General features: G+C 41.6%; 1 protein-coding gene across 1 annotated transcript; it reads left to right on the plus strand.

The window, feature by feature from the left end:
* The first annotated feature begins 741 nt into the window (after window positions 1–741).
* Window positions 742–19,570, plus strand: LOC140519908 (pyrethroid hydrolase Ces2e-like). Its single transcript, XM_072633429.1, is given in 11 exon segments — window positions 742–827; window positions 4,342–4,395; window positions 4,398–4,545; window positions 6,205–6,343; window positions 10,421–10,554; window positions 15,557–15,710; window positions 16,777–16,881; window positions 17,168–17,170; window positions 17,798–17,896; window positions 19,098–19,238; window positions 19,478–19,570. Coding segments are annotated over 11 exon segments (1,140 nt in total). The 5' UTR covers window positions 742–757.
* The last annotated feature ends 819 nt before the right edge of the window (window positions 19,571–20,389 follow it).

Genomic DNA, 20,389 nt, shown 5'->3' on the forward strand with positions numbered 1-20,389 from the left:
ATGTAAGCTCCCAGAGGGCAGGGGCTGTCTTCTGTTAGTGTTTGTATTCCTAGAGCTTAACACTGGCTGTTCAAATCCTGCCTCAAACACCTACTAGATGTGTGACCCTGGGCAAGTCACTTAACCCTGTTGACTTCAGTTTCCTCATTTGTAAAATGAGCCAGAGAAGGAAATGGTAAACCATTGCTAAGGAAACCAGAACTGAAAAGCTTCAAGGCAGGAAAGGTCATAGAAGTCTCCAGAAAAGGAGAAGGAAGGTGGTTAGGTTGTGTAATTTGGGTTTTGACCCTTGGCACTTTTGTTGCAATGGTGAGGGCAGCTCAGACAGGCTCTTGTGAAATCATTGTCAAATTTGCACCTCTGCAATCAGAAAATTCGCAGTTCAGGGCTTGATTTATCATTTTTGCTTATGTCTAGACTTAAGAAAGTGTTGGGAACAATGTTACTGATACAGATTAAGTTTAAGTGAGTCATGGGTACATTTATTTGTTTGTTTTTCTTTTCCAGAAAGTTGGTTATTATACATTTATCAGCACATTCCTGAAGGATAGGAAAATGTTCAGATCTATCTTTAGCCTTAAGAGGTTCAATCTAAATTTTTTTTCCAAATATCTCCAAGAGAAGTTCTGAGGAGGAAGTCTGTTAAGCAATCCTTAGCCCCAGTTTCCCTGGGTGCCCTTTGATCCAATTCTTTCTGTTTTTAAGGATAGACCTGGGATTAGATTAGACATAACCAGAAAGCTGTGCAGAGGGAAAGATGTGGAAGATTTCCCTGCTGCCCAAGGTCCTGATATTGGGGATCCTGGAGATCCTGATTCAAGCCCCAGGTGAGCAGCTCTGCCAGACTGACCCAGAGTAGAGGATGATTTCTGGAGGGACATGAGAGGAGTCCTTTGATTTTCCCATTGGAAATATGGGGCTGGTGCATTGTTTTTTCTCTTATTGCCCTCATTGACTGATTGGGTGGGTATGTGTGCGTCCTTCATTGCTGAAGAAGACCATGTCATCAGAGAAATGATGACATGACTTGCACTTGACTTTGGTTTTTTTTGAGTGAGGGAGGGCTGTGCAGGTCACCAGCCTCACTTCTCCTCCAGAGCCATCTGAATCCAGTGACCAGATCTTCATCAGGATGACTGGAGATGACCCAGGATGAGGCAACTGGGGTTAAGTGACTTGCCCAAGGTCACACAGCTAGTGAGTGTCAAGTGTCTGAGGTGAGATTTGAACTCAGGTCCTCCTGACTCCTGCACTAGTGCTCTATCCACTGCACCACCTAGCTGCCCCCAATTGGGTGGGTGGGCTGGAGGTGAAGGATTATTGCTAGTTTGATTTTAGGAGGCAAAACTAGGCTTACTGCTGAGAAATCGATGCCCTCTCCATGTGTTATATACAAAAACTCTTCTATCAGCTTCTGGGAAGTGGGGTGGGAAGAAAGGGAAAGGTCAACCATTTTCAAGGAGGCAGATAAGAGTGAGGATTGAGGGGAGGAACCTTTTATAGACTGGAAATAGGAGCTCTGTGTTTGCATGAGAAAATATGGCACAGCTTATTTCTTTATTTTCCCTTCCTTTCTTCCTTCTTTCCTTCCTTCAGTCCTTCCTTCTTTTCTTTCTTTTTTGGTAAATACTATTTTATTCTATTCCATTACATGTAAAGATAGTTTTCAACATTCATATTTTATAAGATTTTCAGTCTCAAATTTTTTCTCCTCCCCTTCCTCCCATTCAACCTCCACAAGATGGCAAGCAATCTGATATAGGTTAAAGATTTGCAATAATGTAAACAAATTTCCATGTTAGTCATGTTGCGAAAGAAAAAACAGAACAAAAGGGAAAACAAGTGAAAATGGTATGTTCCGATCTACATTCACACACCATAATTCTCTCTGTGGATGTGGGTAGAATTTTCCATCATGAGACTTTTGGAATTGTCTTGGATCATTGTATTGCTGAGAAGAGCTGAGTGATTCATAGTGGATCATTGCACAATGTTACTCTTACTATGTACAATGTTCTCCTGGTTCCAGGTTTTTATGAAATCCACCCACTTATCATTTCTCATAAAACAAAAATATTCCATTATATTTACATACCACAACTTTTTTAGCCATTCTCCAATTGATGGGAATCCCCTCAATTTCCAATTCTTGACCACCACAAAAAGAGCTGCTATAAACATTTTTGGACATGTGGGTCCTTTCCCCTAAATGGTCTTTTTGGGCTACAGACCTAGTAGTGGCATTACTGGATCACAGAATATGCACAGTTTGATTGCCCTTTAGGCATAGTTCCAAATTTCTCTGGAATGATTGTGTCAGTTCACAACTCTACCAACAGTACATTAATGTTCCAATTTTCCCACATCTTTTCCAACATTTATAATTTCCCTTTTTCTGTCGTATTAGTCAGTCTGGTGGTGTGAAATAGTACCTCAGAGCTGTATTAATTTGCATTTGTCTAATCAGTAGTTGTTCAAAGCATTTTATATAGCTATAGATAGCTTTAATTTCTTCATCTGGAAACTGTCTATTCATACCCTTTGACCATTTATCAGTTGGGGCATGATTTGTAGTCTGATAAATTTGACTTAGTTCTCTGTGTATTTGAGAAGTGAGGCCTTTATTTAAAAATGGTTTCGCATCTTTCTCCTTTTCTTCTAATCTTGGTTATGTTGGTTTTGTTTGTGCAAATCCTTTTTAATTTAATGTAATCCAAGAGATCCATTTTGCATTTCATAATGTTCTCTAGCTCTTGTTTAGTCACAAATTTTTCTCTTCTCCATAAATCTGACAGGCAAACTGTTGCTTACTCTCCCAATTTGCTTATGGTATCACCCTTTATGTCGAAATCATGTACTCATTTTGACCTTACCTTTGCATATCATATGAGATGTTGGTGTATTCTTGGTTTTTGCCATACTGTTTTCCAGTTTTCCCAGCAGTTTTTATCAAATAGTGAGTTCTTAACCCTGAGGCTGGAGGCTTTGGGTTATTTCTTTATTTTCATCCTTCTAAATCACTATTATTATAGAGGAGAAACTGAAGCCCACCTGATGCATGCTAAAGTCCCTTCCATGAATTTTATATTGGGCTACACTTTGATCTCCTTTGATAAAAGGGGAGCTCTAATCTTTTGGAGGCACACCTGGCCCTTCTACTTGGGATCCAGGAAGAACATGGCCATATGCTCTGACAGTCAGTCTGTAGCACTTAGATTCTAGGATGTAGAGCTGGGAAGAGTCTTAAAGAACATTGAAGACAATTAGGGAAGGTAAAGGAACTGTAACAAGATCAGACAGGCGGTAAATGGGCGAGCTGTGATTAGAACCCCTATCCTCTGAGCCCCAATCCAGCACTCTGTGCATCCAGTCTTATCTCCTGCTACTATATTTACATTTGTCATATTGTTTTCTGTCATTTTTTGGTTATGTATGACTCTTGGTGACCCTATTTGGGGTTTTCTTGGAGAAGATACTGGAGGTGATTTGCCAGTTCCTTCTCCAGCTCATTTTACAGATAAGGAAACTGAGGGCAAACAGGTAAAATGAGTTGCCCAGAGTCACACAGATGGTAAGTGTCTGAGGTTGGATGGGAACTCAGGATAATGAGTCTTTCTGACATATGCTGTAGCCCAATGTAACTACTTTCCATCTGCCTTTCTTTTCCTGAGATCCTCTATCTCTCTTCTTTGTCTACTATCTTTCCTATACCCAGAAAGCACTTCTCCCAGTCTAGTTCTGTTGAAGATTCTTCATTAAAGACCCAGTTTGGGCTCTGTCATTTATTGCAAAGCTTTTTCTGACCTTGCTCATATGTTTTCATAGATCTTTGCCTGGAACTCTCCTTTATACCTCTCCTTTGTAGTTCTAGCACTTGGTGCACATGTCATTGTTCTCTAGGAGAATGTAAATTCCAGCCATTCTATCCTCAGTTCAGAGTTGAGGGCATTCATTGCCCATAGCAACTGCTCATTAATTCTCTGTTCAATTGGATCATACTGATAAACTACATGGAACTGGTTTTTAGCTCTAAGCTGTGTTGAGGGTGGGATTGTTGGGGAGCAATTGCTTTGATCTTGTGATTCAGAATTCCCAAAGCTGGACAGCTCCTGAGTCTGTGCCAGAGCTCCCTAAAAGTGCAAATGGCCCTTTTATGGAGTAAGTTCTCCATCCCTAGAGATCTTTAAGGGAAATGAAAAGAATCGTGGGAGAAATAGGAAGAGGCTTGCACTTACATCTAATGAAACAAAATGTTTTGGAATAAGGTGCGTGGGCAGATGGGGTATTTGGACATCAGTTCAAGCTTCTGCTCCTAAGGATTTCTCACCCTTTTGTTCACAGGGCATCATGCAGATGACCTCATCAGGACCACTGAGTCTGGACAGATCCAAGGGACTAAATCAGTACCAAGGGGATTGACAAAATTGTCAATGTTTTCCTGGGAATTCCCTTTGCCAAACCCCCTGTGGGAGCCCTAAGATTTTCTCCTCCACAACCACCAGATACATGGAGTCATGTGAGAGATGCCACTGCTCATCCACCAATGCAAGCACCTTCCTCATTCCTCTTCTTACTAGATAAGCACAAGACATCGTGTATCTTACCCACATTTTGTCTCCATGTGCTCTGCACACAGGAGACATTTGTTAAACATTTGTTAAAGAAATGAATGGTCCCTGGTCTGTGAGGCCTCAAATCATTACTTCATGATAATAGTTCACATTAATTTAGATTTTACAGAACAGCAGACTTCAGCAAAACGAATGTAAGGTAGTGAGTACACATATTACTTCAGATAAGAAAACAAATGCTAAGAGAAATTAGAGACTTCTTGGTGGCTAAGCAGATAGAATACTTGCTCTGCAGTCAGAAAGACCTGATTTCAAATCTGGCCTCAAATACTTACTAGCTGTGTGACCCTGGGCAAGTCACCTCACCCTCTTTGCCTCAACTTCCTCATCTTTAAAATGTGCTAGAGAAGAAAATGGCAAATCACTCTGGAATCTCTGTCAAGAAACCTGAAATGGGTTCATGAAGGATCAGACAGGCCTAAACAACAGAAATTAAGCGACTCCCCCAAGGTCACAAAGCTAGTAAATAACAAAGCCAGGATTCACAGAAGGATAGGTTCAGAAAGGAGGGGGAGAGCTTAGAGATAAAGGAATCTAATCCCTTGTAACAAACGAGTTCCCAACTGCGAGAAACATGCTCACCTTAAACAATGAACAATACTTGTGAAATCAGGAAAGTTTTTTATTAATTTTTACGTTCATTATGAACAGGTAGCTCCTAAGGGACTGCTACAATTATTCAGACCAATGAAAGCCTTCTTACACTGTTCCAAATTCAAATCTCCCGCCTTGCCATCTATTGATTAGAGGAAGCCTCCTGATCACCTCACTTCTTGTTCTCCACTGTGATAGGCTTCCCTTCAAACAGCTCATCCAGCCTGGGCACAAGTTTCTCACCTTTTGCCTGATCACACAAGGTCACAACTCTGAGTAGCTGCTGTCACTTAAAGCTGGGAGGAGTTTTATCCCTGTGGAAACAGAATTCAGTCTTTTGTTTCCAACACTTTCATTACGCTTTTTAAACAGTTTGAGGAGCCCACACTCATTGGCCATTCCATAACCCAGCCTATTTCCTATTCCCCCAACATAATGCCAGTCTCAAACAAAGTCCAACTAACATTATGGCCAACAGTGTTGCTCCTGTTAAAATGCTTCTAGTCTGTACCAGTCTAGCTCGACTTTCATGGATCTGTAGCAGGTTTTCTGACTTCCACACATTCATCCTCACTTACAATGCAACCATGTTCCATGACATTCACACACTGTGATATGTACAGCTATTCACCTCTTAGTAATATCTATTTGGGTTGAAGGTTTTTTTAATTTAAAAAAGTACTTTGTTTCCAACTTAACAATTGCCAACAAGCCCAAACAAACCCAAATTTCAATAACTGGTGAACAATAAGAAAGACTCTATAGGAAGCTGTGAAATGTTGGCAAGTCACTGCACTGTTGCCTGCCTCAGTTTCTTCATCTGTAAAATAGAGCTAATAATGGCACCTACCTCTCAAGGGCATTGTGAGAGTTAATTGAGGTCATGTTTGTAAGGTGCTTTGCAAACCTCAAAGCACTCTGTTATTATTATCATCTTTAGGTAATTCTATTCTGATTTGTCATCTCTTGTGTTTTACAGGTGTTTGCAGGGTATTACTCTCCTAGAAAAAATGGCAAGGGTCATGAAAATGAACATCCCTATTACTATCAGTTCTGAAGACTGTTTGTACCTCAATATCTATGTTCCTGTCCATGCAAAGAAGGGGGCCAAATTGCCAGTAAACCAGACCTCTGTAACTTTCACAGCAGGGGATGAGAATCCTAGGGCATCAGAAGTGAGTGGGACCTTGGAGACCACTCTTTCCAGCAGCTTAGGAACAGTCATTCTCTCTAAATCTCTTTGGCAAGTCATCTAGCCTTCCTTGAAGTTGTCCAGGTCAGGGAGTTCATTATTTCTCAAGGCAGTCAACTCTACTCTTGGGCAACAAATCACATTGTTAGTGAATATTAGCTTCTATGAGGCTGGAATCTACCTCCTTATTACTTCAAAGCATCTAGGTGGCGCAGTGGATAGAGTACCTGGCCTCAAATCAGGGTAATTCATTTTCCTGAATTCAGATCTGACCTCAGACACTTACTAGCTATTTGACCCTGGGCAAGTCACTTCACCCTGTTTACCTCAGTTTCCTCATCTGTAAAATAATCTGGAGAAGGAAATAGCAAACCACTCCAGTATCTCTGCCCAGAAAACCTCAAATGGGATGACGCAGAGTTGGATATGACTAAAAGTGATTGAAATAACTTCAGGGAGTTGGTTCCATGATCAGGAATAATATCAATTTCTGTTATAAGTTATTATTGCTTAAGGAACAAGAGGAAAGCTTTAATAAAGCATTACCTTCCAAACATTTCTTGATCTCTTTCCAGACCTTTCACCTCATTTTTGTAGGGAACTTCATCATGTGGAAACTCTCTCTGTTGATGAAGATAAGAACCTATTTTTTAACTCAGAGTCTTGGCTTGTCTGGTGTACTGAGATGTTAAGTCATATCTTTGTGATCACATATCTCACATATGTCCAAGGCAGGACTTGAACCTAGTCCTTCTCAATCTAAGGTTAGCCCTCTATCATCTACGTGAGGATCCTTTCTTAAAATAAATGATAGTGAAACAAACTTTTCAAATGTCATCTGCCCATGAAGCCTTCTCTGAACCTCAAGAATCCAACATTTAACTCAGCAACCATTTCTACAAGCCTAGAACCCTTCCCCTTAGTGCTGGGGATACAAAGAGAGGTGTGCTTTCTCTCTCCTCTGAAATATTGTAATGATATTTTGATCTCCTTTATGCTACTTATCATATACATTATGACACTTAATACAGACTATGTCGCTGTTTGATCATTATTCAGTTGTGCCCAATTCTTCATGATTCCATTTGAGGTTTTCTTTTTAAAATACTGGAATAGTTTGCCACTTCCTTCTGATACAGATGAAACAGATCATGAAACAGGCAACCAGGGATAAGTGACTTCCTCAGGGTCAAACAGCTGGTAAGTGTCTGATGTTCTATTTGAACTCAGAAAGATTAATCTTTCTGACTGCAGGCCCGGTGCTCTACCCAGCACTCTAGCTGCCCCCAGTACAGACTGTATCAGTCTATGTTATAGTTCTTAGATCTGTATCCTTTCCTTGTCCCCTGATTGACTGAGGGCAGGAATCTAGTCATTCAAAATACTCATCACAGAGCTTTGCTCAGAGCACAGAGCACAGAGTAGGTGATAAATTAATGTATTGAATGAATGAATATACCACAACCTCAGAGCAACTTCCTAAATATAGGATTATCTGAGCTGTTTTAATAAAGGAATTTGAAGTTTGGAATACTCTAGACCTTGGAGGATGAGAAAACTGGAAGAAATGTCACTCATGCTGGCCCAGCAAAGGGAAACAAGAAATGGATTTCTATTGCTTCCAGGAAACTACAGGGCACCTGGAAGGAAGGAGTGAGCTGGGGACCCATGAGGTTGCCTGGTTCCATGGGGCAGAGAACTTTTGTCCAAGAGAAACTTAGCATGCTCAGGCAAAGTTCAGCAACCCTGGGTTCAGACCTGGTATACCAGAAAGAAAGATCTTACAGTTGTCTTCATTGTTTTGTACATTGTTTGTACGGGTTTATGTTTTGAATGGAAAGTGGGAGGGGAGATGCCGGTAGGAGCAAACAAACCACAGGGTGTAGTGAAGAAAGGATGGTTGGTTGTCCTTTGTTCTAGAAGAGGATCAAAATGACATCACTATGCTAGGGTCAAGTTACAGTGTCTCTGACTGTGGCCGATCAAACCAATATAAGCTTGGAATGCTCTATCACAGGATGGGCGCAGAGAGTCCATGAGAACATTTGAGGTGAATACTCCAAATTTGCACATCCTGTGTTTCGTTTGAACTATTTCAATTTTTCGTTGCTCATGGAACACAACAGCTTCTCTGATGTGGGCACACCATGCTGGCAAGTCCTGTGCTAGTGTCTCCCATGTCACGCAATCAATTCCAAAGTTGTTAAGAAAAACCTTTCGAGTGTCCTTGTATCACTTCTTCCGACCACCATGTGAATGCTTGCCCTGTGTGATTTCTCCATAAAAAAGATTTTTTAGGCAAGCATACATTTTGCACTTGAACAATGTGGCCAGCCCATCGGAGTTGTGCTCTCTAAAGCAGAGTTTGAATGCTTGGCAGTTTAGTTCGAGTAAGGACCTCAGTGTCTGGTACCTTACCTTGCCAGGTGATCTTCAGAATATTGTGTGAGGAGTGCAGGTGTGTACAGGGAAAACTAGTGTCTCTGATGTGAAGGCTGCTGAGACCTTTTCAGGGCTGCTTTCCACTTTCGGTGACCACCTGTTCCACCCAATTCTCACCTGTAGTTCCAAAAAGCTATAAGATTAGCAGCAGTCACACCCTGGTAACCCATTTTGCAGATGGGCTAAACCAGATTGAGGGTAACCAAGGGGTCTCAAACTCTTTGGTGAGTTAGGAGGGTGTCTACTGCAAGCACGTGAAGATTTCCCCCGGAAGAATGGGCAGATGAGAACAATTTGTTCCAATAGCCATGAAGACAGCTGAAGCAGGTGCTATGGAGCGCTTAGAGCTTGGAAGAGAGCAGAGGACTTAGAATAAGAACTCCTGAGGTCAAATCCCAGCTCTGCCTCTTACTATCTGTATGACCTTCTGTAAATCACTTAATGTCTCTAGGCCTCAGTTTCCTAATCTTTTGTTTGAGAGCTGAAAGGGATTTTGGAGACTCCCTAGCACAATACCCCCATTTGAAAGATTAGGAAACTGAGGCTGAGAGACATTAAGTGATTTACAGAATGTCATACAGATAGTAAGGGGCAGAACTGTATATTCCCCCTACCACTTAGCCTTGGCTGAAAATTACTGTTGTCTTCTATAAGGGAGTTAGGGAATTTTTTGGGTGTCAGTCATATAAGTCTGAAATGACATCCCTTCCTGCTCTACCCTATCTCCACAGTGCAGATACAATGGGAGGGATTAAACACAGGCTAATGGGCAAGAGATGGGTAAATAAGGAGTCAGAATCACTGAAATGGGTTTGAATCAGTTGATACTTCACACTATTAAGTAATTTACAAGAACCAAAAGAAAGAATTTTCTTTTATAGCTTCATTGTATATTTTAAAAGAACAGCAAAGTTGTACATAGTAGATTTGCATTTTAATGTGCAATCATCTTTTTTATTATACTATATTAAAGAAATGCTTGTTTTATTCCATAAATTGTAAATAAGATAAATTTTTGAAAAGAGCCAATAGAAGGCATAGCCATGTGCTGGCAAAGTATTCTAGCTGCTTACCTTGGATTTGAGAAAGCTGCTGCTGTTACATAGAAAAGTTCTCTGGGTCACTGTTGAAACACTCACAAGATGATGTGACATGAAGAACTTATTACCCAGAGTGCATTTTTTATTATCTGGTTGGTTTTGTATCCCTTAGAAGGAAGCCCTGCCTCCTTTCCCTGTTCCCATGGGAACAAAAATGCCTTAGGAAAGGCTGTTTAAGTCCTTGTGTATCTTTGGCAGTGAGAGGCCCTCAGGGGCCTCTGCCAGGAAGATTCCAAGGAAGATCTGACCTGCTTCTGAGTCAAATCAAGTGGGCTCTGATGCAAATCCTGTCAACTCTTGATATACAGTATCATGATAAGTGAATTCACACACATTTAAAGCTACTTTACCCTTGGTCACAAGATAACAGGATATAATATTTTCCTGTTGAGCAAGGGGGCAGCAGAGACATGTTTGATGGCCTTTGTTCCTGTAAAAAAAACCATGTCTGATTTCTGCAGGTGATGCTGTGGATCCATGGTGGTGGTCTCATTGTCAGCTCTGCTTCCATGTATGATGGTTCGATATTATCTTCCTCCCAGAATGTGGTAGTGGTCACCATCCAGTACACGCTAGGTATCCTTGGGTTCTTTAGGTGAGATTTGACCCCAGTGAAATGTGAATACAACTATGTTTTCCCCAATGAGCTCCCAAATCTCTGAGTGGTTAAAAATCACTGAGTGGGTGTGAAAAACACAACTAAGTGTTCTGAATGGAATCTTGATATATTCCTGATTAGAAGACATATCTCTTGCCTTCCATTGCCTCTCCCACAAGCTAGTCATGATAGAAAAGAAAAACCACTAGATTTATGGCCAGATGACCCAGTTTCTTATTATGGCCCTGTTTCTTATGACCAATAAATTCAATTCTCCCTTGGTCTTAGATTAAAGATAGATTAGATGGATGGGTAGATGAAAAGATTAGCAGAGAGATAGGCAGGTAGATAAAACATTTATTAAGCACTTAGCACTGTACTAAGTGGTAGTCTTACAAAACAAGAAAACAAGATAGTCCTACTGTGTTAACCTAACCTGGTCTTCCTCTACAAAGTAAGTAATAAAGCTCATGATTACATTAGCTTTCCAAAAACCAGTTTTCTGTAATGTCGTCTCTAAAGCTACCTCCCCTTTCACTGTGCTCTCTGGAATGACTGCCCCATAAGTAACAAGGCTGTTTTCATCTTTAACTCTTTCCTTTCTTACCATTCTACCTTCTTGTACTCACCAAACCCTGACTTTTTTTCTGATGACAGCTTTCCTGGTGACCATTTCCAGCACTATTTGCATTTTCACTAATAACTCCATCACAGGGAAGTCAAAACACTCCTTGTTTTCCACAACAACTTCCAGACTCTCCTTCTGCCACCCTCACTCAGAAATTTCTCCTACTTTGAGGTTCATTCAATCAATATTCATCATGCAATCAAGATTCTAGTAGCTGTTACTTTCCATCCTCTAGGACACTCTCCTTCCTTTATCAATTACATTTACCAATTTATTTATTTACATTAAATTACATAAAATTACATCAATTTACCTTCTTTACAGTCTTTCTCTCTCCCTCAACTCCCACCTTCATACTGAGGGCCCTCAACATTCATCTTGATATTCCCTTAAACATTCTCACTCCTTAGTTGCTCAGTGTATGCATTTCTCCTAAACTCAACTTTATACAGAGATGGTAACACCCTTGATTTTACCCTGACTCATGAGCGTTCCGTTACTATGTTCATCAACTTTGAAATTCCTCTATCTTGTTATAATCTCTTATCGTTCTTCTAGACTCTCTGCCTTGTAACCCCTAACCCTGTTCTTCATCCTCACCTTCGGTTTCAATCCCCCAACCCCTTAGTTCTTTCCCAGTCCACCACCATTGCCTGGTTGCACTCTCTTCCCTTCCCCATCTTAACCCCTTAGTGAATCACTATATGTCCACACTGACCTCTTATGCTATGACAAACCTTTCCCTGCCAAGCTGCAGCCTTGGATGACTCCTATTGTCCATTCCTTTTCCTTGTCTTTTTATAAGAAAACTGAAGGAAGCTAGAGAAAATCATGAAACCATATTGCCTGGTGTAACAGCAAGCACCCTGGCACCCAGGATGACCTGCTAGCACAGGTTCTTAGATCTGCTTTTCTAAGAAAAGTAACTTTAAAAGGGGTCAGCCATCTTACTTTAATCAAGCACATATATCATTCAAGGGAAAAAGTCAACACCCTGAACTTCAGAGAAAATACAAACAGAAATTACAAACAGAGAAGATAGCATAAAGACCAACAAACAGGGCTTCCAGCTGTCTGATCATAGGCAATACGTACATCATTACCAGAGAGAGAAACACCAACATCTGAGTTTTCAAAGCCAAGGGGCTCCTTAAAATGACTGTCCAGAGTGTCTCACAGGAAAACTCTTCCAAAGATTGAACACCAAAGCAAAACCTCACCTCAGAGTATATATACGCTTTTCAGAGCAAGAGGGCATTGCCCTTGTGACTTAGTGCCTCATTAGAAACAAAAGATGTGGACTTTCCTACCAAACAAGCCCCTCCCCCCCCCAATCAAGCTTCCCTTAATGGGCTCCTCTGAGACCTATTAATGGGCTGGGAAGGTCTTTAACTCTCATTAATATAACTTAACATTACACCTGGATCCATTCAGATTAATGTTACATAATATTGACTGGGTCCTCACTGTGGCAAGGCAATTTTTTGCACCTCTGTAATCAATTTTCACTGACCAGATTGGCTTTTCTAAATCTTTGCGTCCCTCAAAGTTCTCATGGTTCCTCCTCTCTTCACCATGTCAACTCAAAACTTCACTTTATATTTTTCTGGGAGAAAAATGAGGCCATCCACTGAGCCCTCTCATATGTCCTCCTCTTTATCTCACATTGATCAGATGCCTTCTGTTGCTATCTCCTCCTTTGCCTTTGTCTTACATGAAGAGTTGGACAAGGCAAAGCTTTCTATGGGCACAAATGATCCCATTCTGTCTAGTCTTCTCTAGAAGATTATCCTTTCTATCATTCTCATTTGCACTGTTTAATCTCTCTGCCCATGCTTCTCTTCTGTCCTTAAAAAACATTACTGGATCCATCCATCCACCCATTCATACATCCCCACTAGCTATCATTACATATATCTCCTCCCTTTTATGATTAGACTTTTATAGCTTGAATATTTTTATTGTTTGAATATTTTCTCTTACTCTTCACTCTCTCCAGTTTGGCTTCCAATCTCCAGACCAGAGAGCTACAGTATCCCATCTCAATAATCTCAAAATGTATGTCTGAAATACATTATAAACTCAACATTTCCAAAATGCTTTTCCTTTTCCACCAAGCCATCTCTTCTTCATAGCATCCTTATTATTTATTTAAAAAAACACTATCAAAAAAATAAAATACACCATCATCCTCCCAGTCACCTGGGCTTGTGATGTAGGTGTCATCGTCCATTGCACATGTTGTCTTTCCCCCATGTCCAGTCAGTTGCCAGGACTTATTGATTCATCCTTGCTACATCTCTCATATATGCCCACTTCTCTCCTCTGACACCACCACCACTCCAGTGCATGCTCCCACCATCTTACACTTTGAGTAACAATGATTTCTTGGTTGGCCTCTTTGCCTCTTCTCTCCCTGCTCCAGTTTATCCTCCACTCAGTGGTCTTCCTACAGCACAGGTCAGACCATGACCCCCTTATTCAATCAATCACTCAGTTAACAAGCAATTTTTTTGTACTTATCATATGCTAATCACTGTGCTAAGGGCTTGTGATACAAAAGAAAGTCCATTCCTATCCTCAGGGAATTCAATTTTAATGGGAGAAAATATATACAAGGTGAAGGAGAAGTAATCTCAGACAGAAGGTGTGATAATTGTGATTTTGAAATATACTGTGTCATGTTGTTTTTGTAAGTGGATATGACTCCAACATGGACTCACAGACTAAGTGGTGCTAAGGACCATAAAACATTTAAGCAAAAGCTGACAGCCAGTACTTTCACGTACCCTGACTTATTCTGATCCTGTGAGTAACCTCCACTCCTGAATGGACTCCCAGCTGACTATGGTTGTGTGTTGGCACCCACTCTTGGTGTCCCTGAGTCTCACATCAATTAAGGATCCTGGGGAATTTCACCACCACATCTGGATCGGATTAAGAATGCCCTCTGTCATGTGGTGCTGATTGTCCCAACCAAACTAAACATGCCTTCAATGTATAAGACTGACTTTCTGAGACCCCTCTCTGAGTGCATACTCCCACTAAGACCTTACCATCATATGATTTGTCTACATGAGTGCCCCTACATGAATGTCCTGAGTCTTTGTCTGTCAATGCAGGTTATCATATAATGTGTGTGTGCATGTGTGGGTGGGTGTGTTGCTTCCATTTCTTCCTGCTTGGTGTACCACATGATAATAAAGCCCATGCTTCTCCTAGCTTCCCCAGTACCAATTTTCTGTAAAGTCTCAAACTAGTGTCCTTGCTCTACAACGCCATAGTGGGGGAGGGGAAGAGAAGGAAAGATGAGATCCCTTGAAGAAGGTGGGATTAGAGCTATCTCAGATTCATTTAAGGAATTCCAGTCATAGGGATAGATAGGGAAAGGCAGACTTGGGAGGTAGAGAGTTGTATAGGAGAACAGCAAGGAGGATGATGTTGCTGGATTGCAGAGTTTGTGTAGAGAAGGCTGGACTCCTCCTACCTCTAGTCTGCTCAGATTCCTCCATATTCTCTGCCTCCTCCCCAATCCTTGAATAAGATACTCCATTAAATCTATTCATTTTCACTTCTCCTCCTTCTGATTTCTTTCAGGACTCAGTGCTACTCCCACTTTCTGCAAGAAGACTCTCCCTGTCTTCCTTACTGCCAGGACCTTTCCTCCAGGATCATCCCCAATCCCTCCTGTATAGATCTGGTTGAGGCACAGCTGTTTGCCTGCTGTATCCCTGATCAAACTGTAAACTTCTTGAGGGCAGGGACTATGTTTACCTTTCTCTTTCTGCCCAGAGATTGGTATAGTGCCTGGAACACAGTAGGTGCTCAGTAAATGTTTCTTGACTTGACTTGACATTTTAATAGGGGAGGATAAAACAGAAAGAGCTAAAAAGAAACAGGGGGAAGTGAGGGTTGGGGCAAGGCAAGTGGTGGGGAGGTGGAAGTGAGTATGCTGGAAGGGAAGAAAGGAGTATGGAGGAGGTGGCCCCTGAAAAGGAGAGTGAGCCACTAAAGAGGCCTCCATTGGGAGTTCTTCAGGTGGGGGAATTCTAGATTTATCTCAACAATTTACATCTGTATATTAAGATCAGCAGCAACTAACATTTGTACAGTTCCTATCCTTGCAACAACACTAAAAGATACATGCCATTATTATCTCCATTTTCCAGATGAGGTAACTGAGGCAGACATCTAAGTGACTAACCCATGGTCACACAGCTAGTAGTGGAATATTGGTCCTGCCAGGTCTAGGTTCAGCTGTCTATCCAGCCTATCATCTAGGTGTAAGGGATGGGCTTTAAATCTCATAATACGATGGAACTGGAGCTCTTCTTTAGAATTCTCCAACCTTGTCTAACATGTGGCTTTCAGCACTGGAGATGAGCATGCACGTGGCAACTGGGGTTACCTGGATCAGGTGGGTGCCCTGAGGTGGGTCCAGAAGAACATTGCCCACTTTGGAGGAGATCCTGGTTGTGTGACCATCTTTGGCGAGTCAGCTGGGGGAAGGAGTGTTTCCTTGCATGTAGGTGGTAAAGACATGACCCCAGTCTGAGGGGGCCTATTGAGCCAAAACTAGTCTCATGGACCTGAGTTATTCTTCTTCTCCTTTTCTCTCCCCTCTCAAAGCCATTGGGATTGCTCGTTTCCACTACACTCCCCTGCTCTAGTCACAGCTAATCAACTATTCCCTTTTTCGCCTTACTTGCCTGTAGATAGAAGATGAGTTACCCCTTTTTAAAGGCTTACTAACAACATTGAGTAAGAGCAAAAGAAATGTACAGGATATTAATGAAATAATTCAAGGCTCAATGGATCCCAATTTCACCACTGAGGTGCTCTTCCCTCCTAGTGCCATTTAGGGCCTCTCTGAGCCTTCCCAGGTGGCCTTTGTGACCAGCTGTGGCTACAGATCTGCTCTCTCCAGTCTTTGTTGGTGAGCTTCTGAGAGCTTAGAATGACTGACCCTCATATAATGGACATAGAATCCATCAGGGGCTTAGAGGCAAAGATCTTGTGGCTTGGTAGCCCTCCTTTCCCATGAGTTTGCACATCACTGACATAGCCTTCAGTCTGTGTTAAGGTATGGGAGAAAGACTTCAGTGGAAGAATATTGCTAATAATAATAATAGCAGGTGGGAAAGTGGAAAATTTCTATGATATTGTGGGGAAAACTGTTGGATTGGAAGTCATTTGATCCTAACAACTACCCTGGGCTTTCTCATAATCAATAAACAATGTGACCTTATAAGGAGGCAGGTCATTGGAATAGCATTGCTGGATTACAAAGTGTAGACATCTTATCATACCACATTACTGAGCCACCCAGAGAGTCCAGGATCATGGCCAAGGCTATTCTGCCCTCTTTTCTATCTGTCTTGTAGGCCTGGCTGTGCCAAAGCGCCCAAGGTCCAGGGTCACCTAGAGCGGCCCCTGTTTGGGACTGTCCTATATAGTTAGCTTAGGGGTTGTCAGGGTAAGTAACAGTCCTGGCTTTGACTCACAGTCTCCTCTGTCTCTGCTGATCCAGGAGTGTCTTGGTGTCCATGTGACTACTTCTTCCTCCCCTCTACTGTGCTTTGTTTCCCCAGCTATTGTCCCCCATGTCCAAAGGCTTGTTCCACAGAACAATCATGGAGAATGGTGTAGTTGTCATCCCTGATTTGATTTCTTCCAACTCAGAAATGGCTGTGAATGTAAGTTCCTTGTTCTTTGGTCTTTGTAATCATTCTTATCCTGTCTTAGCCTTATTGGGCTCCCAACCCCATGGCGCAGTGTCCCATTGTCCTTCCAGCTCTGCTGAGTTATGAGAAGGTACACTGGTATCCCAAAGAATGTTCATGCTGAAAGTTACCATAGACATCATCTAGTCTAGCCCCCTCATTTTACAGAGGAAGAAACTGAGGCATATAGAGGGAGGGGCTGGTTATGTAGTGGAATTACAGGCCCTGACTCTACTTCTTCCTGTGCCTGTTATTTTAGGAAGTCATTTCCCTTGTTGAGGACTCATTTTCTTTCTCTGTAAAAGTTGCTTTAATTAGATGGTTTGCAAACTCCCTTCTAGTTCCAAATTCTATTTTCTGATATTTCCAGAACCATAGGAAGCATTCCTTGAGGGGGTCCAGGTGCAGGTTAGATGGAATCATCTATGAGGTCCCTTCTACCTCTCTGGTTCTGTCATTCTGTGACTTGTCCAAGGTCACACAAAGGGTTGGGTTACTGAGCTGGGAACAAAGCTCTCTGAACCATTGTCAGGGCTCCCTCAACATCCTAGATCCCATCATGTGTCCTTTATGAATATTTAGGTCTTCCTGACGAAATGCCAAACTCTTTGGGAGCAGGGACTGTGTCTTTATAAACTGCACCTACCCATCCCTATCCTCATTGGCTGGTACTGAGTCCTATATACAGTAGGCTCATGATTGGGGGCCTCACCCTCTTAGTGTATCATACAGAATCTAGTTTGGTCTATTTTTCACCATTACTACATTTTCACCTATAGAAATTATCCTTTGCTAGGTTACTGATGAATGTGAAAGAGTTCCTCTATTGTGATACAGGCCAGAAGTTCTTCTATGGGAATATTAACTCTCTGTGGGTGCTGCTTTGTAGGTCATTGCCAATCTATCTGCTTGTGATGGATACAATTCTGCCTCCATGGTTCAGTGCCTTAGGAGCAAATCTGAGGATGAGATCCTGGACGTTATTAAGGTATGTAGGCTGAGAAGCAAGGATTCCAGTACCAACCAGAGCTGCCAAAGCAGCTTGGGTCAGGACTGGGAACCCAATCTTGATGCCCCTTCTTTACAGCATCCATTGGTGAGGACTGAAGTGAAGATCTTGGGAATGTCCCTCTCTTAGCCTCTGTTTTCCCCTTTTAACTAGATGATCTTCAAGGATATTTCTACCTCCAATATTCTCTGAAGATTCGTTTGAGCTAAGATGTTCTCCTTTCTAGGACCTCTTTTATCTCCAACGCTTGAAACTTTGTTTGGTGATAAGATTCCATCACTTCTATTCTGAACATACTATGTCCTAAGAATCCTTCCAACATTCTGCGTTCTAAACATTTCGGGTTCTAAGGTTCTAAGCTTTTTCATTCTCTAGTCTCATTCTCTCTTAGTCTCTTCCCACTAAGACATTCTCTATCTATAGAATCGTAGCTCTTAGCTGGAAGGATCCATTCCCATCTGATTCCAACATTCTGGGTTCCAACATTATCCATTCCAAGTTTATTTACACTGATGATATTCTACTCTACAAGAACATTTTTTTCCGGCTGCAGCATTCTATGGTCTAATTGAGCCAAGGCAGAAAGGTAGGAAAAATTGTTTGAATTTTAGTGGAGAGTTACAAATCCATTGTTGGTGAAACATGGTGTACACAGCACAGGTCAGAGTCTGCATAGTATGAGATAAGGCTGGAAAGGTGGAAGAGAGGACTCTGAATGCCAGACTGAAGTGCTAGAGGTTTTTATTTGGGTAATGGGGAGCCAAGGGACTTTTTTTTAATGCAGTGGAGGATCATGAGCAAAGGTGAGAGAAGGAATGTGTGTTTGTATGTGTTTGCATGTGTGTGTGTATGTGACAAATTAGAGGGGGAAACAGGAAAGCCAGTTTGGAGACTGTTGTAAGACTCCAGTTAAGTGGCAACAGCTAAGTGGTGCAGTGGATTAGAGCATCAGTTCTGGAGTCAGGAGGATATGAGTTCTGATAAGGCTTTGGACACTTACTGTGTGGCCTTGGGCAAGTCACTTAACCCTGACTGCCTCCAAAACAAGAGTCCAGTTAATTGATTTAAAAAGTGTCAAATAGGATAGTAACAATGAGAATGATGAGAAAGTGATACATGGAAGGGAGATCATGGAGACAGACATGCCTTTCTCTTCTTTTTTCCCTGCTTTTTTCTTTAGTATTTCAAGATAATCCATGGCGTAGTTGACAGACAGTTCCTCCCCAAACATCATGAAGACTTGCTGGCTGCAGGAGAGTTCCACCATGTCCCTTCTATCATCGGTGTGAACAATCATGAATATAGCTGGATGATTCCTTTTGTAAGATTCTTGAATTTCCTATTTTGTGCCAGTTTCTTTCTGATCTCAACAGTTTATTTTTCTCAAAAGAATTCCAGACTTTCCAAGTTGGTCAGGATTGTGGTGGCCATGGAGTCTAAATCAGAGTCTAAACCAGAATCCCTTCTATAACTTACTGGACAAATGGATATCCAAGCCTCTGCTTGAAGAACTCCGAGGAGAGAAAACCTGCTTCCTGAGGGAGCTCTTTCCACTTTTAGACAGCTCTCAAGGTTGGACAGGTGCATCATTACATCAAGCAGAAATTTGGTTCTTTTTCAACTTCTACCTGTTGTTACCAGCTCTGCCCTTAGAGCAAGTGGTGCCAGTTAAATGCCTTTTCCAGGTGACCATCCACCAGACATTTAAAGACAACTATCATGTCTGCCCCTGCCCTAAGTTTTTCCTTTGGCCAGCAAAGCAAGTTCCTTCAATCCATCCCTAAATGGCAAGATCATCAGTCCCTTTTCAGCTTCTCTATTTTCTGCCTTAAAAGGGTTGCCAGAACTGAATAAAAGATTTCAAATATACAGTTATCCCTTCCACATTGCAGACATTGGTGATCCAGTGCCCCTGCTATCTGGAAAATCCTTGTAAAAAATTCTTGGCTCTCCCCATCCTTTTTATCAGAGAAGACTAAATTATTGTGGTATTATAAGATAACAGCCCTTGATACCATACAACATTATACCTATATTTCATGTATTTCTGAGTTTTTTTAACTTTTTCTGAGTCATCAGCTGGTCTCTTTGCTTGTCCTCTGTGGCTTCCACAAAACTCCCCCAAAATTCCCATTTAATGTCTTATGCCGACCCACAATATATGGAAACCATGATGAGGAAAGTTGTGATGTGGAAGGGATAACTGTAGCCTCACCGGGGCAGAGGACTTTCACGAGCCCCCCTACCTGGAGAAGAACCTGTATGTCTACAACATACCTGAGAAGTGATCATGCAAAGGCTAGTGAGGAATGATCACCATGGAGATTGTGCCTCATACCCATTAAGAATTGTCTGTTTGAAAATTATCCATCTTGCACTTCATAATGCTTTCTATATCTTCTTTAGTCAAAAATTCTTCCTTTCTCCATAAACCTGACAAATACACTATTCCTTGTTCCACCAATTTGTCCA

This window comes from Notamacropus eugenii, chromosome 1, assembly GCF_028372415.1.
Source record: "Notamacropus eugenii isolate mMacEug1 chromosome 1, mMacEug1.pri_v2, whole genome shotgun sequence".
NCBI lineage: Eukaryota > Metazoa > Chordata > Mammalia > Diprotodontia > Macropodidae > Notamacropus > Notamacropus eugenii.